Source organism: Pseudophryne corroboree, chromosome 12, assembly GCF_028390025.1.
Source record: "Pseudophryne corroboree isolate aPseCor3 chromosome 12, aPseCor3.hap2, whole genome shotgun sequence".
In the NCBI taxonomy this organism is placed as follows: domain Eukaryota; kingdom Metazoa; phylum Chordata; class Amphibia; order Anura; family Myobatrachidae; genus Pseudophryne; species Pseudophryne corroboree.
In genome coordinates this window covers 48,321,759-48,345,011 of record NC_086455.1, presented here as the reverse complement: position 1 = coordinate 48,345,011, position 23,253 = coordinate 48,321,759, and the positions used below count along the sequence as shown (strand labels likewise).

Genomic DNA, 23,253 nt, shown 5'->3' with positions numbered 1-23,253 from the left:
GTTTATCTTAAGATTGCCCTGTAATAGCTCTGAGAAAGCCAACGGCTTCCCGGTAAGTATTTTACCCTTACCCTACCCCCCTCCCTTAGCCTTACTCTAACCCACCCCTCACGCAACCCTCCACCTGGTGCCTAACCCTGATCTCGTCTCAGTGTTCCGTCGGCATTCACAGCGTGGGGATTCTGGCGTCAGGATTTTGACCTTTGGAATCCTGACCATATCCAGAGATTCCTTCTGGTAAGTTGTCAGGCATCTGTGTACCTCAGGATACTTCCAAACGCAAAGCTGGTGCTATAGGCCTAGGACTTCTGTAGTGGTCTTCCCTTCCTTGTGTGTTTGTGTTTAGCGTCTGTGTCCTGTTGTCATTGGGCCTTTAAAATATACATATGCCTAATCTTTAAATATGCCTCTTAATTAACATTAAATGTATTGGGAGCATTCTCACTTAGCGGACAATTGCATGTTGATGGTATGGACACATCTCAGAATATTTCTATTCAAATTAAGAACTGGGTTAAATTCAGCAAATGACCTAACTTTCATTAACTGCTACTGAACTCACTGATATACTGTATATACTGCTGTTGCCGACTACACAGACGCAGCAAGTGTCCTGAATGTATTAATAGCACATTTAAACCCAGGATATTTTTCAATAACTCTTACTGTCAGTTTAAATCTAGACAGTCTCTTTTCAAACCTTAATGCTAACTTTGTAAATGCTTTAATGGACTTTGGCTTAACAGTTCTCAGTCAGTTTCAATATACTGTACTAATCTCTTAATATAGATTAGAGCTTTAGAGACAAATTCTGAGTAAAGCTGCATTAATGCTTATTTTAAGTTGTGTGTGGGTATGTCCTCGCTAGTTTTACAGATATGTGCAATAAGCTATACAGTGCAATGCGCCCCAGCATTCTACAGCTGTCCTATTCCGTGACTTCATCGTAATAAATTAGGCTATATTTAGAATAGGACTACAACCACGGGTGTGGATCAATAGATCGACAGTGTCTAGGTCGACAGTCATTAGGTCGACAGGGTCAGAAGGTCGACATGTTCTAGGTCGACAGGTCAAAAGGTCGACATGAGTTTTTGTTTTTTTGGTGTCGTTTTCTTCGCTCGCCATGCTTCGGGCAAGATTACCGTTCCAATCGTAGTCCACGTGGATCGTTAAGTATAGGAAAAGTAAAAAAAAAAACAAAAACAAAAAAAAACAACAACTCATGTCGACCTTCTGACCCTGTCGACCTAGTGACTGTCGACCTATAGTGGTCGGCATAAACATTGTCGACCTAGACACTGTCGATCTTCAGACTGGATCCCTACAACCACATCCATTTACTGTTGGAGCAAAACATTTCTTAAAATGTTCTCTAATTAAGAAGCAGTGGTCTACTCCTAAGTTGTAACTTTTATCCAGGTGTACAAGAAAACCCCATAAAACTTCCCAAAGAAAAATATTCCATTTGACCACCTCAAAATAACATAAGGTAAACACAGGATAAAGATCAACCAATTGAATTATGTTTTGTGACATGGGCTGCCAAGTTTTTCTGGAAGTGCTGCAGATCTATGTTGGCATAACATGATGTGGTGTGACCAAACCCCCCATCAAACTGTTCAAGCACCCTATTACCCTGCCAATACAAGGCCATGGATGGCAGTCCTGACTGTGGGCATTCAGCACTTTCTCTGCCTTAAATTGACACTTAAAGGAGAAATACAGACGTAAGCTTAAAAATAATAGAAATATGCTTTATTAAATAAAACCATAAACATGTTAAAAAAATACCAAAAAAGGTTTCGTAATTCTACAGCAGGACTGTTCAGCGAGTGTCCCTCCTGGGTTTTTCGGAACTGTTGCTTTTGCAAAGTCTGTTACCCTGCTATAATAGGACGTCCTTTTTCTTTGTTTTTATTCAGCCCACATCAGCAAGCAGGCCTCTTGAAAGCAAATGTTTGGACAGAATAGCTTCAAATAATGAGCTACTTGTGCTTTTCCTGTAGCAGACAGCGTCATGCCAACAAATTCTATATGTCACATCCACAAATCAGAATAAGAATTCTTTTGTACAACATTATTATACGAAGCAGGAACTTCCTGCTACATTGTGTTCTGCAAATAGTTACAGGCTATAATGGTGGTATCAGTGTTATTTCCCCCTCTGCTGGTCTATTCAATAACTGTTTATTACATGATATACATCATTCAGGTACTTGTGTAAACTCCAAATAGTCACAAATCTACTCATTAGGTGACAAGCTGAATGAACAGATTTTGCAATAATTCTTATCAGCCAATCACTGCACACACACTGGCTGACGCTGTCATTGGTTGAATGGTTTTATGGGAGTATCCAATTAGAGTATGCAATTTTTTTTTTTGGAGCTATATGTTTCTGCAAAAAAACAAAAAAAATGGGGTTCTAAAGGCTGGTTATCTGGAATTCCACGATAACTGCCTGATAACGGTCAGCATCGGGGCTAATTGGATAGCCTCTGGGGAGTTTATTAGCCGCAGTTAATTACAGCAGCTAATTGGATACCAGCCTTAGTGTCCTTTCCTGAAGACGTTTTGGTCCTAGGTAACTGTAAGCAGATTGGGAGAGCAAAGTTTCTGCATAGTTTAGAAACCAATTGCATTTTAATGTTACCAATGGACCATGCCAGGAAAAACAGACACTTTTCACCATTGTTTCTGATACAGAAGTGTACTTAAAATATTAGGAGTGACTTTTTGGACTGTATAATATGCATAGAAATATTTAACCTTCAATAATCCCTTATGTCTTATAATGTTCTTATGAACATGGGGCCTCAACGTCTCAGCCATGAGAGAACAACGTCCTCTGCTTCTCTCCACATACGTACTGCAGATGGTCACTAGTTGGTGCTTAACACCTGTAGCCTTACACAAAGGTCTTCCGTCTGATGTGGATATTTCACCACTCCCAATTAGGAGATCCTGCTCATTATCTGTTCTGCAATACCCATGTATGCCTTGGCCTGTAAAATAAAAATATATGTCTAGTTAGTCCATAATAAGCGAATGTGCTAAATACACCATTGCAGACAATGTATGTGCCAGTTCCGCAGAAGTGCCCACCTCATTACTCTCTGGATCAGACACCACCACTGGCTTGCCCAAGTCACAGGATTCTCTAATGTTCATATGTAGAGGGATGTCACCTGAAATACACAAATGTTAAATATAGGCTCTGATGTAAGAGACCCAGGGTTCTTGGGATCTGTTGTTTTTGTAGGGCAACTCTGTACATGGTTGAATAACTGCAATTATTTATCAAAAGGATTCATGGTCGTGCCAAGTACTTTAAACACTTCCCTGGCTGTCCTGTGTGGGAGTGTGCCCGTGTGCAATAGGATGGTAGGTAGGGGTCTCTGTATTAGCAGCAGTATGCATCGTTTGAAACGGGGCAACCAATAGGCATGACGGTGAGGCACACACACGTGATTGGGAGAGCATACACGCATGCAAACAGTGCTCCATACATTTATCTGTGCATCCTGTAAGTATCAGATGGGCATTACATGTGTGTGTGTGTGTGTGTGTGTGTGTGGGTATAGGAGTTGGCAGCAGTGTGTATGTCGCCCCTACAGCTTCTGGTACTTTATGCATTAGCAGTAAAAAATTATTATACATTTTAATTCTTAAAACTACTTCTGTAAACAGGAAGAAAAAAGTTCAATCATTTCAGCAATTAATAAAATAAGTATCTACAAAAAGCACGGCATAGTATACGTACACACATATGCACGCCTGTATGAGCTTTGGCAATATGTGGCCCTTTTAGTATCTTCTGATCGGATGTATGAATAGGGATTGGATTTCTAGCATTAGACGTATAATATTCCTGTGTGCCAACGCTCCTGTCACAGTCCTGTCAGTGGCCATATACGGAGAGCTAGATGGGACAAATAGTACACACGTCCCAATCACTCATCATAGGTCAGTAAGTGTATGGCTATACTATACTAGCCTGGATTGGGGCTTCTTCTTGACAACGTTCATACAGCTGCTCATAGTGGTTGCTTACGGGTTTTCCTACCTAGAATATCCAGTCCCATGGAAGCAGCAAGTTGCCGTGCACCATCTGATCCAAAGATGTGGCTCTCATGATTGCATTTTGGACAACGGAAAACACTCATATTCTGCACTAAGCCAAGCACCTGACAACAAGCAGTAAGGGTTATTCAGTTCCATAAATGGTAATTTACACAGATACCTGTCATGCTCCCCTATAGCCTAGAAAGTACCAGAAGTACCCGTCATGCTCCCCTATAGCCTAGAAAGTACCAGAAGTACCTGTCATGCTCCCCTATAGCCTACAAAGTACCAGAACTACCTGTCATGCTCCCCTATAGCCTAGAAAGTACCAGAAGTACCTGTCATGCTCCCCTATAGCCTACAAAGTACCAGAACTACCTGTCATGCTCCACTATAGCTTACACAGTACCAGAAGTACCGGTCATGCTCCCCTATAGCCTACAAAGTACCAGAACTACCTGTCATGCTCTACTATAGCCTACAAAGTACCAGAAGTACCTGTCATACTCCACTATAGCCTACAAAGGACCTGTCATGCTCCACTATAGCCTACAAAGTACCAGAAGTACCTGTCATACTCCACTATAGCCTACAAAGTACCAGAACTACCTGTCATGCTCCACTATAGCCAACAAAGTACCAGAAGTACCTGTCATGCTCCACTATAGCCTACAAAGTACCAGAAGTACCTGTCATACTCCACTATAGCCTACAAAGTACCTGTCATGCTCCACTATAGCCTACAAAGTACCAGAAGTACCTGTCATACTCCACTATAGCCTACAAAGTACCTGTCATGCTCCACTATAGCCTACAAAGTACCAGAAGTACCTGTCATACTCCACTATAGCCTACAAAGTACCAGAACTACCTGTCATGCTCCACTATAGCCTACACAGTACCAGAAGTACCTGTCATGCTCCACTATAGCCTACAAAGTACCAGAAGTACCTGTCATACTCCACTATAGCCTACAAAGTACCAGAAGTACCTGTCATACTCCACTATAGCCTACAAAGTACCAGAACTACCTGTCATGCTCCACTATAGCCTACAAAGTACCAGAAGTACCTGTCATGCTCCACTATAGCCTACAAAGTACCAGAAGTACCTGTCATGCTCCACTATAGCCTACAAAGTACCAGAAGTACCTGTCATACTCCACTATAGCCTACAAAGTACCCGTCATGCTCCACTATAGCCTACAAAGTACCAGAAGTACCTGTCATACTCCACTATAGCCTACAAAGTACCAGAACTACCTGTCATGCTCCACTATAGCCTACAAAGTACCAGAAGTACCTGTCATACTCCACTATAGCCTACAAAGTACCAGAAGTACCTGTCATACTCCACTATAGCCTACAAAGTACCAGAACTACCTGTCATGCTCCACTATAGCCTACACAGTACCAGAAGTACCGGTCATGCTCCACTATAGCCTACAAAGTACCCGAAGTACCTGTCATGCTCCCAAATAGCCTACAAAGTACCAGAACAACCTGTCTTGCTCCCCTATAGCCTACAAAGTACCAGAACTACCTGTCATGCTCCCCCATAGCCTACAAAGTACCAGAAGTACCTGTCATGCTCCACTATAGCCTACAAAGTACCAGAACTACCTGTCATGCTCCACTATAGCCTACACCAGGGGTTCTCAAACTCGGTCCTCAGGACCCCACACAGTGCATGTTTTGCAGGTAACCCAGTAAATGCACAGGTGTATTAATTACTCACAGACACATTTTAAAAGGTCCACAGGTGGAGCTAATTATTTTACTTGTGATTCTGTGAGGAGACCTGCAAAACATGCACCGTGTGGGGTCCTGAGGACCGAGTTTGAGAACCTGTGGCCTACACAGTACCAGAACTACCTGTCATGCTCCCCCATAGCCTACAAAGTACCAGAAGTACCCATTTACAGAGATACCTGTCATGCTCCCCTATAGCCTTCAAAGTACCAGAAGTACCCGTCATGGTCCCCTGTAGCCTACACAGTACAAGAAGCACTCATTTACAGATACCTGAATGCTACCCTATAGCCTACAAAGTTCCAGAAGTACTTATTTACAGATACTCATCATGCTCCCCTATAGCCTACAAAGTATCCATTTACGCAGATACCTGTCATGCTCCCCTACAGACTACAAAGTACCAGAAATACTCATTTACAGAGATAACTTTTATGCTCCCATTGCAGTCTACAATGTATTCTCTGTATTGGTGCCTTTATGATCTAATGGTTGCAGTTGTAAGGAACAAAATATACAATTTATTTGACTGCTGAAAAAGTAAACTTCATCTAAAACTGTGCGGAGTTTGTATATTCTCCCCGTACTTGCGTGGGTTTCCTCCGGGTACTCCGGTTTCAACCCACAATCCAAAAATATACTGGTAGGTTAACTGGCTCCCAACAAAAAAAATTAACCCTTGCCTGAATGTGTGTGGTGTACATGTGATAGGCAATATAGATTGTAAGCTCCACTGGGGCAGGGACTGATGAGAATGGGCAAATATTCTCTGTACAGCGCTGCGGAATATGTGTGCGCTATATAAATAACTGGTAATAAATAAATAAATAAGCAGATCTTACATTTGCATTTACCATCCACAAGTGTGTGTAACATGTTACACAATACAATAAGAATTTAGATCAGAATAGCTGTTGCTATTGAACTACAAGTCCAAGCATGATCTGCAGCTTTGGGACTCAAAGTTCCCCAGGTGTAGGAAAAACATGGGGGTGAATTTACTAAGATGGGAGTTCTACTTAAAACAGGATGCTGCCCATAGCAACCAATCAGATTTTAATTCTCATTTATTTAGCACCTTCTAGAAGATAATACCTGAAATCTGATTGGTTGCTATGGGCAACATCCCATCTTAAATAGAACTCCCTTTTTAGTAAATATACCCCATGGTATGGGTAATTATATTTCACATGCTTGGCCTTGCAGTAAACTACTCTATGTGTTCCAGATCAGCAAGGATCCCAGCAGCACTCGAAATCCCACTGACAGGGGTGCATAAGGGGAAAATGCCTACCTCGAGATCACAGTATTCAGAAGAGCCTGTACCCACACACAATTATTTCCCACCCTCTTATCATAATATATCTACCCATGGTGGTCATTCCGAGTTGTTAGCTCGCAAGCTGCTTTTAGCAGCATTGCACACGCTAGGCCGCCGCCTACTGGGAGTGAATCTTAGCTTATCAAAATTGCGAACGAAAGATTAGCAAAATTGCGAATAGACACTTCTTAGCAGTTTCTGAGTAGCTTCAAACTTACTCCTACACTGCGATCAGTTCAGTGCTTGTCATTCCTGGTTTGACGTCATAAACACACCCAGCGTTCGCCCAGACACTCCTCCGTTTCTCCAGCCACTCCCGCGTTTTTCCCAGAAACGGTAGCGTTTTTTCACACACTCCCATAAAACGGCCAGTTTCCGCCCAGAAACACCCACTTCCTGTCAATCACACTCCGATCACCAGAACGAAGAAAAAACCTTGTAATGCCGTGAGTAAAATACCTAACTGCATAGTAAATTTACTTGGCGCAGTGCGAACATTGCGTATGCGCAGTTAGCGGAAAATCGCTGCGATGCGAAGAAAAATACCGAGCGAACAACTCGGAATGACCACCCATGTTCTTTCACTTGTCAAGAAACACTGGGGGACAGGCGGCAGGATCAGGAATATTTTATTTATTACCAGTTACTCATATAGCACATACATATTCCGCAGCGCTTTACAGAGAATATCTCCCTGCCCCAGTGCATCTTATAATCTATATTATACACACACACTAGGGTTATTTTTTGTCAGGAACCATTTAACCTACCTGTATATTTTTGGAGAGTGGGAGGAGACTAGAGTACCCGGAGGAAACTCACAGAAACATGGAGAGAATATAAAAACTCCACACAGTTAGAGCCATCGTGGGATCAAACCTAAAACCTCAGGGCTCTAAGGCAGTAATACTAACATCTACGCCAACTGTGCAGTAAATATGACAGATATACATTCAGTACTGTTAGCTCCTAGAGCTTTTCCAGTGATTAAAAGCCTTTCAAGCCAAAGAACACTCTAAATAGAATTACATTTTTCTCTAAATGTTTTCAAGTCCACAGAAAGTTTTGGTTTTCTGCACTTTTTTTTTTGTCAAGATCAATGAGAGCTACAGTTCTACTTGTTCTTCCCATCCTATATAATAAAAGGCTAATGTTGCTCCTCACCTCTATGGGGAGAATTAAAGTGTTCTGTGTGCCAGAAGCACTAATGCTAGACGGAGCAATTCAAGTACTATTCTGTTTGGGCGCGCACAGCCGCCGACGCTGACAATACCGTTATGTTGTTTCGTCATTTTGGTAACTACTGGGAGATAAATACCTTATTTAAAAACAATAATCTGAGTGGCCAAACACCGTCCTATGGGGGTAATTCCAAGTTGATCGCACCAAGAAATTTTTTAGCAGTTGGGCAAAACCATGTGCACTGCAGGGGAGGCAGATATAACATGTTCAGAGAGAGATAGATTTGGGTGGGGTGTGTTCAATCTGCAATCTAAATTCAAGTGTAAAAATAAAGCAGCCAGTATTTACCCTGCACAGAAATAAAATAACCCACCCAAATCTAACTCGCTCTGCACATGTTATATCTGCCCTTTCCGGCAGTGCACATGGTTTTGCCCAACTGCTAAAAAATGTCCTGCTTCGATCAACTTGGAATTACCCCCTATGATCTAAATTATCCTAAGGGTATCCTTCCCTTGCTCAGCCTGTAGACATTTGTAACTATTTAATTCAAGATAATGCTGTTCTAAGAAATGCTATAGAAAGTTTCCGGATAGGAGCAATTATTTGATCCAAGAGTGTAATGTGTAACTTACAGGAACATTGACTTTCTGAAACATTTCAGCCCCTCTGCGAGCATCCAGCAATGCAATATCCTGAGGAGTGGAGACTATCACAGCCCCTGGGAAGAGAAATCATTTAGTTACTGTACTCCCACTCACTAGCTGCAATGAGATCTGGCTCCCGCTGAGAAGATGTAATGACCAGCACAGTGGGCCAGGGAAGGGGAAGTCACAACGAGCTTTTTAACCAAATGAATGCTTTAGTGCTAGAAGAAAACTTATACATGTCATGCTCAACACTACGGATCGCCTAAGACAATTCTGCATTTCCGCATAAATGTAATACATACATTAGGCCGCAGAAGAGCAATGTGTAACAATAGGAAGATTTTCAAGCATGGCTACGGTATTGGTAAGGATCCCAGCTGTCAAAATCCAGACACTGATAACGCTGACAGACCCCTAGGATGAGTATGAGGGTTTGGGTTAGGCAGTTGGGGGGGGAGGGGCGGGACGACACGGACAGTTAGGCTGCGGGAGGAGAAGGTTAAAGGTTAAGATGTGGGAGGGTTGGGTTAGGTTTACAACGCTTACCCGGAAGCTGCCGGCATTCTCAGTGTCGGGATCCATTCTGCAGGGATTTCATACCCAAACCATTGATAGATGAGAAAATTAATACATGGCAGCCCTGTAACTAATGTAACATACATCTGGATTCCCTATGGTGCACCAGTGCAGGGCACATAGTAACGCCTGGATAAGCGTGTGCAGCTAGATTAATACATCTGCATTGAGAGAACACAACAGTAGAACAGGATGATAAATAAAACGCTTTAGTTGCCAGTGTAGACATATGAATGTAAATAACAGAATAGGAGGAACTTTGTCACTCTAGTGAAGTTAGTAGAACATCTGCTTAGTTCATTCATTTCCTGCTGACTAATCCAGACAGTGATTCAGAGACTATCCTTTCAGAGTTATAGTATATGCTAGTGGGCAGATAATGAGTGCACTCCGTACCAGAGATTGGGATGTTCTGAGAGATAGACAGATGCACATCTCCAGTTCCAGGTGGCATGTCTATAACAAGGTAATCCAACTCCCCCCAATCTACCTGTACCAAGATAGGGAGAAACATTTCCAGAGATTAATACAAGTAAATGCTGCAGAACCTTATATGCTATATAACTTTCAGTAATTTTGTTGTGCGTGCGATTTTCACCTGTCTTATTAATCGCTCGATCGCAGACATGACCATCAATCCCCTCCATACAATTGGAGCCGTCTCTTCCACCAGGAATCCCATGGACATGCTGGTACGGAAACACAAAGGGATCAGCACATTGTCTCTCTCTGCAGCCCATACGGCACACAGAGATACTGTACTAGTGAATCATTCTCTGTGTATAGAAAATAATACATCTCTGACTCAGTTTGTGTTTGGTTCTGCTAAGATCATACGGAGTGCATCTGTTCAGCAAATGTGTGGGTATAAATTATTGGCTGCTTATACTAGCCAATGAATCATTGTGTTTATTGGTTTATGTTTATGTGATGAACTAATGATATGTGACTCACTACATAGGAAAGGGATCCAGAGATAAGGAACAGTGGGGGTCATTCAGAGTTGATCGCTAGCTGCTTTCGTTCGCTGTGCAGCGATCAGGCAAAAAACGGCACTTTTGTGCATGTGTACGCAGCGCAATGCGCACGCGCGTCGTACTATTACAATGGACGATGTAGTTTCACACAAGGTCTAGCGAAGCTTTTCAGTCGCACTGCTGACCGCAGAGTGATTGACAGGAAGAGGGCGTTTCTGGGTGTCAACTGACCGTTTTCAGGGAGTGTTCGAAAAACGCAGGCGTGCCAGGAAAAACGCAGGCGTGGCTGGGCGAAAGCAGGGCGTGTTTGTGACGTCAAAACAGGAACTGAACAATCTGAAGTGATCGCAAGCGCTGAGTAGGTTTGAAGCTACACAAAATTATTTGGTAGCCGCTCTGCGATACTTCGCACTTCTGCTAAGCTAAAATACACTCCCAGTGGGCGGTGGCATAGCGTTTTCACGGCTGCTAAAAACTGCTAGCGAGCGATCAACTCGGAATGACCACCAGTATCTGTTGCTGAAGGTTTAAATATGATGGCTAGGCAACATAGCATTCACCATTTGCTTCAAGGCTTTAGCTTCGACAGGAACATAGGGGGTAATTCAGAGTTGATCACAGCAGCAAAATTGTTAGCAGATGGGCAAGACCATGTGCACTGCAGGGGGGGGGGCAGATATAACATGTGCAGAGAGAGTTAGATTTGGGTGGGGTGTGTTCAATCTGAAATCTAAATTGCAGTGTAATAATAAAGCAGCCAGTATTTACCCTGCACAGAAACAATATAACCCACCCAAACCTAACTCTCTCTCCAAACTTTATATCTGCTCCACCTGCACTTGCCCAACTGCTAACAGATTTGCTGCTGCGATCATCTCTGAATTACCCCCATACTGGGTGCCGTACATTGTGATTCTGGACCAAATTACAGAGTTGGGGGCAGAGTATATGGCTTGATTCCATTGGTGGAGGGTCACAATTTCTCATGACATCCTTATTTGAAAGAAGACTTTATACATTGCCAAATGCCACATGTAGTTTTCCAGCCACTAGTGATTATAATTGTGGGGGGAAAAACTCTAACAAAGGTTGACTAATTTAGAACGGGCTGCTGAAAAAAATAAAGAACTAAAAAATGTAATTTATTCCCACCTTCCTCTGCCATATTATCTGACCTGCCAAGCAAGTAAAGAGAAAGATCACTTATTGGGAGAGATTCAGGTCCTTCTCCATTTCCCATCTTCCCACTGACTTTACCCACTTTGGGCCTAATGCAGAGGTGGACACCGTTTTGATTCTTTTCGCAAATTGCCAATGGTTTGAGCCGCAATCCGTATGGTTGCTCAGAGGTCTGATGGTCAGACCAATGTTTCCGATGTTCGTCCAAAGTTGCGTCTTTGGGCGCATACAGTGGATCTGAGAAGCCAGTTTCAGGCGTCTCATTACAATGGGTGCAAAATATTAATTTGAAACAGGTGTCCCATCTGCATCCACACACTACTGAGCATGCCTACAACACTCCTGACACTCCCACTTGGCTGCTGCCCAGTTACCACCCAGAAATGCCCATTTTGCAGAAAGAGCGCCCCAAGCCACTAGTCTGCACTTGCGATCTCCGTCCGTGTGCACATTCCTGATTTGGCGCAGTCACAGGTTTCTTTCTACAGAGAATGTGCAGTGTGTGGACAACTGCTACATACGTCCGCAAACCCATTAGACTCAGACCCCTATGTACAGAGCTGTGTAATATCTAAGCATTCTTTTAACAACACGTTTTAAATTTGAATCAATCAGGTGACATGTAATAAAGAACAAATAAAACAGTATTTAAATATACTTCTCTAAGTTCCTTGCCATTCAGCTCTAATTTAGGTGTCACTATATTCAATGATACCCGTCTCCTTTGATGATATGCACATTTCTGTACGGCAAGGTTATACAACATATAGTTCTCCAGCTGTTGTGGAACTACACATTCCAGGATGCCCCAGTAGCAAAACTGTGTCAGGGCATGTTGGGATGTGTAGTTCCACAACCGCTGGAGGGCCGCATGTTTAATACCCCTGCTGTGCTGTTTCATTTACCTCTAATATTGGATGTTACTTTTTCAAGGTATTGTTTTTGTGAGTTTCTATTTTATTTCACAAAACAGTATTCTATGTATTGCTTATATATAAATATATATATATACATACATACATACATACACACACTGATATATACACACACACATATATATATACTGCACCCACTTTGTGTAATACCCTCCCACACACAATAAGACTCTCCCCTAGTCTCCAAACCTTTAAGCGTTTCCTGAAAACTCACCTCTTCAGGCTAGCTTATCACATTCCAGAACCGCTCACTCACCCTTCATAAGATTTCCTACCCAATTATATCCACACTGTACAGTCCACAAATATCCTCCACATGTTTTCTCTTTCTTCACTTTCCCTTCCTTCTGACCCTGGTTCATTATTGCTGGCATGTGATATCAGGCCTTCCTACCTCTATGACTGTTTGTAATTACCCAGTTTTATCATTGTGTACAATTGTAAAGCACAACGGAATTTGCTGCACTACATAAGCAACTGTTAATAAATAAATAAATAATACATAGTACCCGTGTATATACATACATACATATACACACACATACATACATACATACACACATATACACACACACACACACACACACACACACATATACACACACACATACATACATATACACACACATACATACACACATATACACACACACACATATACACACACATACATACATACACACACACACACACACACACACACACATACATATACACACACATACATACATACACACACATACATACACACATCTACACACACACACACACACACACATATGCACACACATACATACATACACATACATACATACATACATACACACACATACATACATACACACACACATACATACATATACACCTGGGTCTGACACCAATTTTTTTCTTACTTTCCACTGCACCTGTGTGGTCATAAAAAAAATGGAATTTGTGGCCCTCTTTGTGCTCTGTCACCTGTGTCTAGCACCCAATCTGTAGACTGTTTGTGCCCAACTCTCACAACAGCGACCAGCATGTGAAACCAGCCTCTCCAGCGCCCTCCCTGTGGTCTGTCACCTGTGCCCAGCACCAAATTGTAGCTGTTGTGCCCAGATTTCCCCAACAACGACCAGCATGAAAACATCCTCTCCCGGCGTCTCCTCTGGCTCTGTGGGTGATTACATCAGCTGCCAGTGCCCAGGAGGTACAATCAGCAGCTTTTGGCAAATTACCAGGTCGAAAATCCCGGGTAAGAGCAGTTTCCACTGCAGCTCACCCGGGAAAAACCCGCTAAAAAAACCCTGCTTGTGACCAGGGTATAAATCCCAGGTCACTTTACCCGGGATTTTCGACTTGTAGGTGTTCCAACTGACAGATATCCCAGGTAGGTGCACGTTCATGTGGAAAAACACGGGATTTTCAGGTCAGTGGGGGTATAAGTCTCATGAGAAACTGCTGCAGAAGTCACACTAACAATAAAACTAAATGACATCTTCAGGTAAACTGAAACAGGAAGGCACTCTACATAGTTAATGCTATATATTATATACAAAGATCTAAAGCATCTGCTTGTGCGATGCATATCACCGTCAATATGTATCAAGCTGAGTAAACAAGTTTGGGATGACAATGAATGCCTAGTCATTAAAGCATGCCTGACTGGGGCACAGATCAGTCGGCAGCAGTTTTTATAATACACTTTAGTAAATAAAGTTATGCAGGCTCTGTGCCACCAGTGTACTCTGTACAGGTCCTCAGCACTGCGACAGAAGCGAATAGATTTAAATGTTGCGTTTGAGCCAAGATTTAGCAAAAAACTCTGCACCAGTGGTTGCAGAAATATCTTCCTATCCTCTGGAGTTTAAACTGTTGTTTGATATCTGTGGACATCAAATGTGAAATAATATTTTTGATTTACTGATTAAGTACTCATAACCAGGGCTGGCAAGAGAAATCCTGGGCCCCGGTACAGTATCTTCCCGGGCCTCCCCCCCTATTTTCTTTTTCATCCACTAGGGGTCACTGGAGTACTTTTAGGACGTACCAAAGTTTCCCCCTTGGGCAGGAGAGCTAGTTGTAGGGATGGACATCGGAAGCCCATCATCGAATGGTGGATGGGCTTCCGCCATCGAATGTGCCGATGTGATGGTAGTTAACCATCACATTAAAAGCATTTGATGGTAAAACCATCGCGATGTTTGCGCGGGTGGTCTTCGGGTTGCCGAATGTCGGGATCCCGGCGCACAGTATACTGGCGCCGAGATCCCGACACCCGCCATACCGACAGATATTCTCCCTCGTGGGGGTCCACGACCCCCCCCTGGAGGGAGAATAAAAAGCGTGGCGCGCATATCGCGCCACTATGCCTGCACTTGCCACGCTGTCTGTATGCCGGCGGTCGGGCTCCCGGCGCCGGTATACCATACTACACCCGTTTGCGCATTCGCTATTTTCTTAGTTCACGCTTGCGCAATAAGCCGCACAGATGCGTAATCGGGGCGGGCTGGAGGTGGGACTGGAGACAGGGTAGAGGTGGTACTGGGGGGTGGGCTAGAGGTGATACTGGGGGCGGGCTAGGTGTGGTACTGAGGGAGGGGCCTAGACCAGAGACAGGCTATTACAAGAGGAAGCGGAGCGGCTTCAGCACTGGACACACCCACCATTACAGTAACCTACGGTAAGTGATGCCGCTGCCAGTTATCTGAATTGATTCGACAGACACCGAGTAGAGTACTGCAGTGGCAAGAGCTGTGTGGTTCTCACAGTGTCATAGAGTCAATCACAGCAAGCAATCTGCTCTGTTGCCTAGCAGCAGCCTGGGAGAGGGGAGGAACCGAACACGTCATGTCGGAGGCACAGAGACAACCTCCAATAAGTCACCAAGCTGTTTTCCCGATGCAGGGACAGCAGCAATACAGGAGCAGAGGCAGCGCAGCTTCCAGTATTTAAGTAAGCTAACCATCAGAACACCATCAAATTCTTACCATTAGATGGCGGCAAATATCGGAATGCCGCCATAGAATGGTTAAAAACACTAACATCAGAACAAAAACCATTGATGGTTGCAAACCATCATGATTCGATGTCCATACCTAGCTAGTTGGCTCCTGTAACACTAGACAGCCAAAGCTAGATGCTAATGCCGCAAACGTATCAAATTTGTAAAAGCGCACAAACCTGTGCACTGATGACCATTAAGCTGCATGGCAAAGTTACATCGTAGAAGCTCCATGACGTTCCCACAGAACACGTGGAATGGGCTGAAATGGATGCAGGCGGTTGTAGACTAGCATGCAAGTAAGCTTGACGAATGGTCAGCTTACGCCATCTAGCCAAGGTCTGTTTGGAAGCTGGCCAATCTATCTTGACTGCATCATTGAAAACAAACAATGTATCCGTTTTACGCACTGTTGATGTTCGGGCTACATAAACGTGAATTGCATGTACCACATCGAAAGAAGCTGGAGTCTCTGAGCCTTCTGAAAAAACAGGAACTACGATTGGTTGATTGATGTGAAAAGAAGATACTACCTTTGGTAGAAAAGCGGGATTCATCCAAAGTTCCGCTCTATCATGAAACACCAGATACGGTGGTTTGCATGACAACGCACCTAATTCTGAAACACGCCTTACCGAAGCTAATGCTAACAGAAAAACTGGTTTTCAGAGTTAGAAACTTAACATCCACTTGTTGTAAGGGTGAACTGTTGGCAAAAGAGACAAAAACGCCTTTGAAAGAAATTTGACAAGGCAGAGACCTGCACCTTTAGTGTAGCTAAACGTAGTCCTCCATCAAATCCTGCCTGTAAAAATAGCAAAAGACGGGATGACTTGAAAGAAGATGTCAGAAACTTCCGAGCTTCACACTAACCTATATAAGCTCGCCAAATCCTGTGATAATGAGCTGCTGTAACTGGCTTCCTAGCACTTAACATGGTTGGTATAACAGACTCTGGAATGCCCTCTCGTGTTGAGAGTGGTTCCAACAGCCACCCTGTCAAACGCTACCGTGCTAAATCGGGGTAAAGGAACGGACCCTGTTGTAGTAGGTCTGGACGCAGCGGAAGCGGCCACGGATTGTCTGCGAGTAGACTGCAGAGATCCAAGAACCACGCCCTCCGAGGCCAATGAGGTGCCACTAGTAAGACGGTCATGGCTTCTCTTTTGATCCAATTTAGCAACAGAGGAAGCAGCAGAAATGGTGGAAATAGATACACAAGGCTATACGGCCACGCTATTGTGAGAGTATCCACTGCCTTTGGATCTATTGTTCTGGACACATACTGGGGTGTTTGATGATTTTGGCGAGATATCAATAGATCCACCTGTGGGTAACCCCACCGCTGGACCAACATCTGAAACACTTCTGGATTTAAAGCCCATTCTCCTGGATGAAAATCCTGACAGCCGAGATAATCTGCTTCCCAGTTGTCCACTCTTGGAATTGAACACTGCGGGCAATATCACTTGGTGATGCTCGGCCCAATTCAGGATTCGAGCAACTGCTCGCATGGCCATGCTACTTTGAGTTCCTCCTTGTTTGTTGATGTATGCGACTGCTGTCGCGTTGTCTGACTGAACCTGAACAGTCTGAGACTGGAACATGTGAACAGCCTGTCGCAGCGTGTTGTAAATTGTCATGAGTTCCAGGACATTTATTGACAGTAATCTTTCTTAGTCTGACCATAGACCTTGAAGCTGACAATGTAGGACCACTGCTCCCCAACCTCTGAGACTTGCGTCCGTCGTCAGAATTATCCAATTCCAGACTCCGAACCTTTTTACCCTGGTAAGATTGTGTATGTGGAGTCACCAGAGTAGTGATACTCTGGCCCTTGGAGACAACTGCACCATCTGATGAATTTGTAGATGAGAACCTGACCACTGTGCGAGAAGATCAAGTTGAAAAGGACTTGAGTGAATTCTTCAGAACTGGAGTGCTTTGAAAGACGCCACCATCTTTCCTAAGAGTCGAATGCACAAATGCACCGAGACTGTCCGTGGTTTGAGCACTAACTGTACCAGATGACGAATACTTTGTGCTTTCTGTTCTGGCAGGTAAATTCGTTGATCCACCGTATCCAGAATCATTCCTAGGAATTGAATTCTTTGAGACAGGAGACAGAACCAGGCTCGATGTATTGAAGTTGACAATCCAACTGTGCTTAACTAGTACAATGTATGTCAGTAAGGCATTTTGAAGGAGTATTTGTTGAGACGGAACTTTGATGAGAAGGCCGTCTATCTACGGGACTATTATCACTCTAGGGATCTGAGATTAGCTATCATCACTGACATCACCTTTGTGAATACCCGAGGCGCTGATGAGAGGCCAAACGTTAGTGCCTGAAATTGATAATGGTTTTGTTGTACTGCAAACCTTAAGCACGCCTGATGCGGTAGCCAAACTGGAATGTGTAAGTACGCATCCTTGAGATCCAGCGAAATCATAAATTCTTGTGATTCTAAACCTGCAATTACTGACCGCAGGGATTCCATCTTGAATCTGTAGTAAGCGATGTACTGATTGAGCCCCTTCAGTTCAATATTGGTCTAACCGAGCCGTCCAACTTTGGTACTACAAAAAGATTGTAATAATAACCTTGACCCTGTTGGTGAACTGGAACCTGAATCAAAACTGCTGAATCTGCGAGAGACTGAATCGCGGTCTGCAGAACCGCCTTTTTTCTCCTGACACAGACAGGCCTGTCTTAAAAAACCGCATTGGTGGCAGACAATTAAACTCTATTTTGTAACCTTTGAACACTAAATTGCAGATCCACACATCTGTGGATGTCTGAAACCATGCCAAGTGAAACATCTAAAGGCGTGCTCCCACAACTGAAGATCCAAGATGGGCTGCAAGCCCGTCATGCCACTGGCTTGCCAGTGACCTTTGTGTCCTGACGACAGTTAGTGGTTTGTTGAAAACCACTTCCTCTACCACGTCTACGCTGTATGGTTGTTTCTCTAGCACGGCCTCAAAGGGTCTGAGGTCTAATAGATTTGAACGCTGGTCCAGCGTATTTCCTTTTAGGAACTGGTGCAGAAAATGGCAGGAAAACAGACTTTCTCCCAGTTGTCTGAGAAATCCATTTGTCCAATTCAGGACCAAATAACATATCGCCAGTGTAAGGCAACACTTCTATTCCTCGTTTTGATTCTGCCTCTGCCTGCCTGTCGGGCCGCAACTAGAGAAGCTGAAAGCCGAGAACTAACCTGGCCGACATCCATAGAAGCTGTACCTAAATACACAGCCGATTCACAAATGTTATCAGCAAGAAGTATAAGCTGTTCTAAAAAAAGATCCTTTGTAGGCCTAACTTGAGCTGTGTTGCAAATACAGCCTTGTTAACCCAAATTCCAACTATAGCAATTCTAAGCAATACCCCTACTGCTGTATACATTGACTTTAGCATAGCTTGTAGCTTACGCTCTGACGGGTCTTTAAACGTCGTTGCAGCTGGGACTGGAATGGTTAACTTCTCTGAAAGTTTTAAACTGAGGACTCCACTGTTGGTGGATTTTCCCATTTAGTTGTCCTAGACTCTGGGAACGGGTAGACAGAAACCGCCTAGGCATAGAAAACCGGTTATCTGGATTTTTCCATGCTTACGTTAACTGCTTATTAAGAGAATCTGAATAAGGAAAACACACTATTGCCCTCTGTTTTTTAGCAAATAAAACCTCATCATTTGATAGAGGTTCCTCAGTCTAAGTCAAATTTAGCACCTGGCGTACTGCCCTGATGAGATTATCAATGGCAGGGCCATCAGTAACCTCAATATCTGACTCCTGGCCCAATTCACCTTCCTCTTGTTCCTCCTGAGATATAAGGTCTGGCACTGAATCGTCAGAATGCAACGCAGCTGAAAAATTATGAGACAAACAATGACTACTCTTAGGAATTGAGTTATACCTGGACTTTTGTAAACCCTGCAAAGACATTGACATATCCTGAGCACACTCTGGAAGCTCAGACGGTATTAACTTAGAATCAGACCTAGCCACCTCATAGTCTTTTTGCACAGTGGCCAACTCTGACTTTAACTCAGTCATCACACCTGCCATCATCGCCCAAGGAGGATCAGGGTAGAGGTTTGTATTTGGACCCGTATTTGCAAGACACAGTGCAAGTGGAAATTCCATCAGGTAACACACTCTCACAGACACTGTAGACAAGCTGCTTCTTTGATTTTGCATTAACTTAGCTCATCATACACACAGACAGACAGGTTCCACGACTTAGTAAATTTTTTTACGGAAGTGTGTATAAGCCAGAAATGCACTGCACCCTGGAACACACAAAGTTCTGTTAAATATGTGCTTCACTGAAATTACTACTAACACCCCTGCCCTCCAGTGGCCGATACCAGATTCCTGCAGAAAGAAGCAGGAAGTGATTACAAAATGGTATCCACCATGTGCTTTGCTGTTTTTTTTTTTTTTTAACATAAGTACATTATGCACCATGTTAAACTATATACAGTATATCAATAAAGTACTACCATTCTCTAAATCCCTGGCCACCATCCCTTATCCGAGGTGAATCACTGGCTAGGGACTTAATATAACCCCCTCACCGCCTCTATGTCTGTGAGCCGCAGTGCTGCTGCAGGAAGTGCCAGCTCTGTTTCCCCCTCCCCGCAGTGTAGAGAAGCAGCGTGATCCTAGGTCAGTGGTGTATTCCCCCCTGTACAGGTGGCCAGCGGCAGCAGGGAAGCTGTACGTGGGCAGTAACTGGGAGCGGTATCAGGCAAATAGCTGGAGCTGTACGCGGCCAGCTAGGGTGGGAGCGGTACACAGCAGCCAGAGGCAGCAGTGAAAGCTGACCATGGCCGGACACAGGGACACCTAGCAGCGGTAGCTGTTACTAACCCAGGCTGGGGAGTGCAGGAAATCCATTTGTCCTTTAGTTTTAACTAAACATGGTGGGGCAGCCGCATGCACCGACCTCCCCCGCTATCCATTAACTGCCCGCTGTTACCTCAAGTGAGATTCAGAGAATATGACTGGGCTTCTTAAGCAAGCGTCGCCCAGCTTCTGCAGCCTTAGGCTGACATCAGCTACTGCTGATTTGGACTATGGCGGGGCTCCTATCCTGAGCACAGACAAGCCACTGCTGCACTTACCAGCACCCACAATCCCAGACCGACGCTTCTCAGTAAGCTGGGAAGGGACTGGGATATAAAAAGAAAAAATCTTCTTAAAAACAAAAGTAAACTTTGGAGATTCCTCCAAGTGTGCCCTTCCCTGTGAGGCACAAAAAAACACTGAGGCATCTTGGGAGTATGGAGGGTTACTAATTTAAATATTTAAATGTACCTATCCCTGCTAACACCTTATCCATATCCCAAGGGTACTCCAGTGACCCCTAGTGGATGAAAAATAAATATACCTCCTTTTTTTTTTTTTACCATGCCAGGTGAATACTGGCTGGATTTACATGTAACCCACAAATTTATTGTTACACTGCTATTTAGATCTAAGTTTGGACACGCCCCTACTAAATTCAAATATTTGATATTTTACACCCCCCCCCCCTTCCCCCCACAGTGCCACATGGTGTTACTAAGGTGCAAAGTAACTTTTTTGCTCTGCTTCCAATCAGGACAATGGTGTGTTGCTAGAACATAGCGCTATGCACCAGGGACATGCAGTAAGCTAAATGGCTCATGAGGCCCTGGCTAGAACCAGAGCCAGATTTACACACAATATATGAGCCCAAGGTTGTATGTGGGCATTATACACAGGTGCAATAGTATAAACTCCTGGAAATTTGAGTTGTTTTCATCAGAGATGTGCGGAAAAGATAGGCAATGCCTCACCTGCCACCGACTTTATACTCCAGAGTTTTGACTATAAAAATGATTAGAATAATACAAATAAGATATTTCTAATATATTCTGTGTATCTTTTATATACTTTATATAGTTAAAACTCTGGCGCAAACGTTAGTATGACAGGAAAGGCTCTGCCTCACTCACTGCCAGAATGGCCGAGACGGTCCCTGAAAAATCATGTGGTGCCAACGGCCTTTGCAGAAGAGTGGGCCAGTACCCCACCGCAACGTACACAACCCTCCCGCAGCTCGGTGGGCGAAGACACGATTTGTGGTGAATTGCGTCATCGTGGCCCTGCCTCACAATGCCTGTAACATTGGCATTGCGTGGAAGGTGCAGGTCCACGATGATGCAATTTTGCAGACACGCCCCCCCCTACACCACGCCCCCCCGCCATGCTAGATGGGGCAGCCAGAATATCGGCAAATATGGTTGTACAACTAATATGAGTGCAATAAGAATTACACTGGAAGTAAACAATGTCTTACCATCGAATTCCATAGTTCTTAAGAGGGATCATGAAGTTCTCTGGAAAAGTAAAATACATAGCATGACGCAGTGCTGTCTATTGTCTGACTAGCCTTAGTGAAAGCACAACATCATTCTTAAATCTTTGCCCTTATTTATCAATCAGTGATCAAATTCACTGTGAGTGATAAATTTCACCAGCCAATCCGCTCCTAACTGTTATTTTTCAAACACAACCTTTGACATGGATGTTAGGAGCTGATTGGCTGGTGCAATTTATCAATCACAGTGAGATTTATCACTCATTGGGGGTCATTCAGAGTTGATCGTAGCAGTGCTAAATTTAGCACAGCTACAATCTTTTTCTCTGACATGCGGGGGGACGCCCAGCACAGGACTAGCCCGCCCCGCATGTCAGTCCGGCCCCCCCTCGCAGAAGTGCAAAGAAATCGCACAGCGCCAATGCCTTTGCACTTCAAGAGTAGCTCCCGGCCAGCGCAGCTTTAGCGTGCTGCCAGGGAGCTACTCATTGCTCCCCGGTCCGCAGCGGCTGTGTGTGACGTCACGCAGCCGCTGCGGCCCTCCCCCCGTACGGTCCGGCCTTGCCTGCGTTGGCCGGACCAAACCCACGAAACGAACACCGCCGTTCCGCCCCTCCCGCCCAGCGATCGCCTCTGCTTGTCAATCAGGCAGAGGCGATCGTATCCCTGCTACGGTCTACGGCCGTCTGGCATGCGCCAGTGCACTACAGCGCATGCGCAGTAGGGACCGGTTCGCTCTGCTGCGTTAAAACGCAGCGAGCGAACGGGTCAGAATTACCCCCATTGTTAAATAAGGGCACTTGTTCCTTATATCAGTTCTGCAGCCTTTAATGAGTACTAGTAGAAAGAATCTCACTATCACTTACTGCTGGACACCTCTGGGTTTCCTTTCAGATTCATCATCCGGGGAATGGATGGTCCATACACATCAGCATCCAGTAGACCCACTGCATTTACCTGGATTTAATACACACATTTTATCATCACTGCTATACAACCACCCTCCAACATACAATACATGCTTTGTACATAATAGCATACTAAGGTGACCGTACGTGTAAGGAATGAGGTCACATTTTGTAGAACATACTTTAGCATTTTTTTCTGTACGTGCCAGGGATATCCACTTTGGAGGAAGGACTGCTGGACAATGTAGCATGAGCAGGCTAAATTCACAAAGACTTATTAGGAGCAGTCACTGCAGGTTCCTGCACATTTATATAGCAATAATAAATTGTCCTGTATAACTAATACTAGCCTTGGGATCTCTACCAGTGTTT

The 23,253-nt window shown here is 44.1% G+C and overlaps 1 protein-coding gene across 1 annotated transcript in view; it reads right to left on the bottom strand.

Moving 5' to 3' along the window:
* Positions 1 to 1,731: 1,731 nt before the first annotated feature.
* The window catches only part of NUBPL (NUBP iron-sulfur cluster assembly factor, mitochondrial), a 58,908-nt gene continuing 37,386 nt past the window's right edge, over positions 1,732 to 23,253 (bottom strand). The window contains exons 4-11 of the mRNA XM_063947465.1: positions 22,840 to 22,930; positions 21,953 to 21,992; positions 10,147 to 10,237; positions 9,945 to 10,038; positions 8,958 to 9,043; positions 4,070 to 4,190; positions 3,109 to 3,191; positions 1,732 to 3,008 (exon numbers count right to left, since the gene is read on the bottom strand). Coding sequence (XP_063803535.1) covers positions 2,958 to 3,008; positions 3,109 to 3,191; positions 4,070 to 4,190; positions 8,958 to 9,043; positions 9,945 to 10,038; positions 10,147 to 10,237; positions 21,953 to 21,992; positions 22,840 to 22,930 — 657 coding nt within the window. The 3' untranslated portion in view covers positions 1,732 to 2,957. The remainder of the gene's footprint in view (positions 3,009 to 3,108; positions 3,192 to 4,069; positions 4,191 to 8,957; positions 9,044 to 9,944; positions 10,039 to 10,146; positions 10,238 to 21,952; positions 21,993 to 22,839; positions 22,931 to 23,253) is intronic.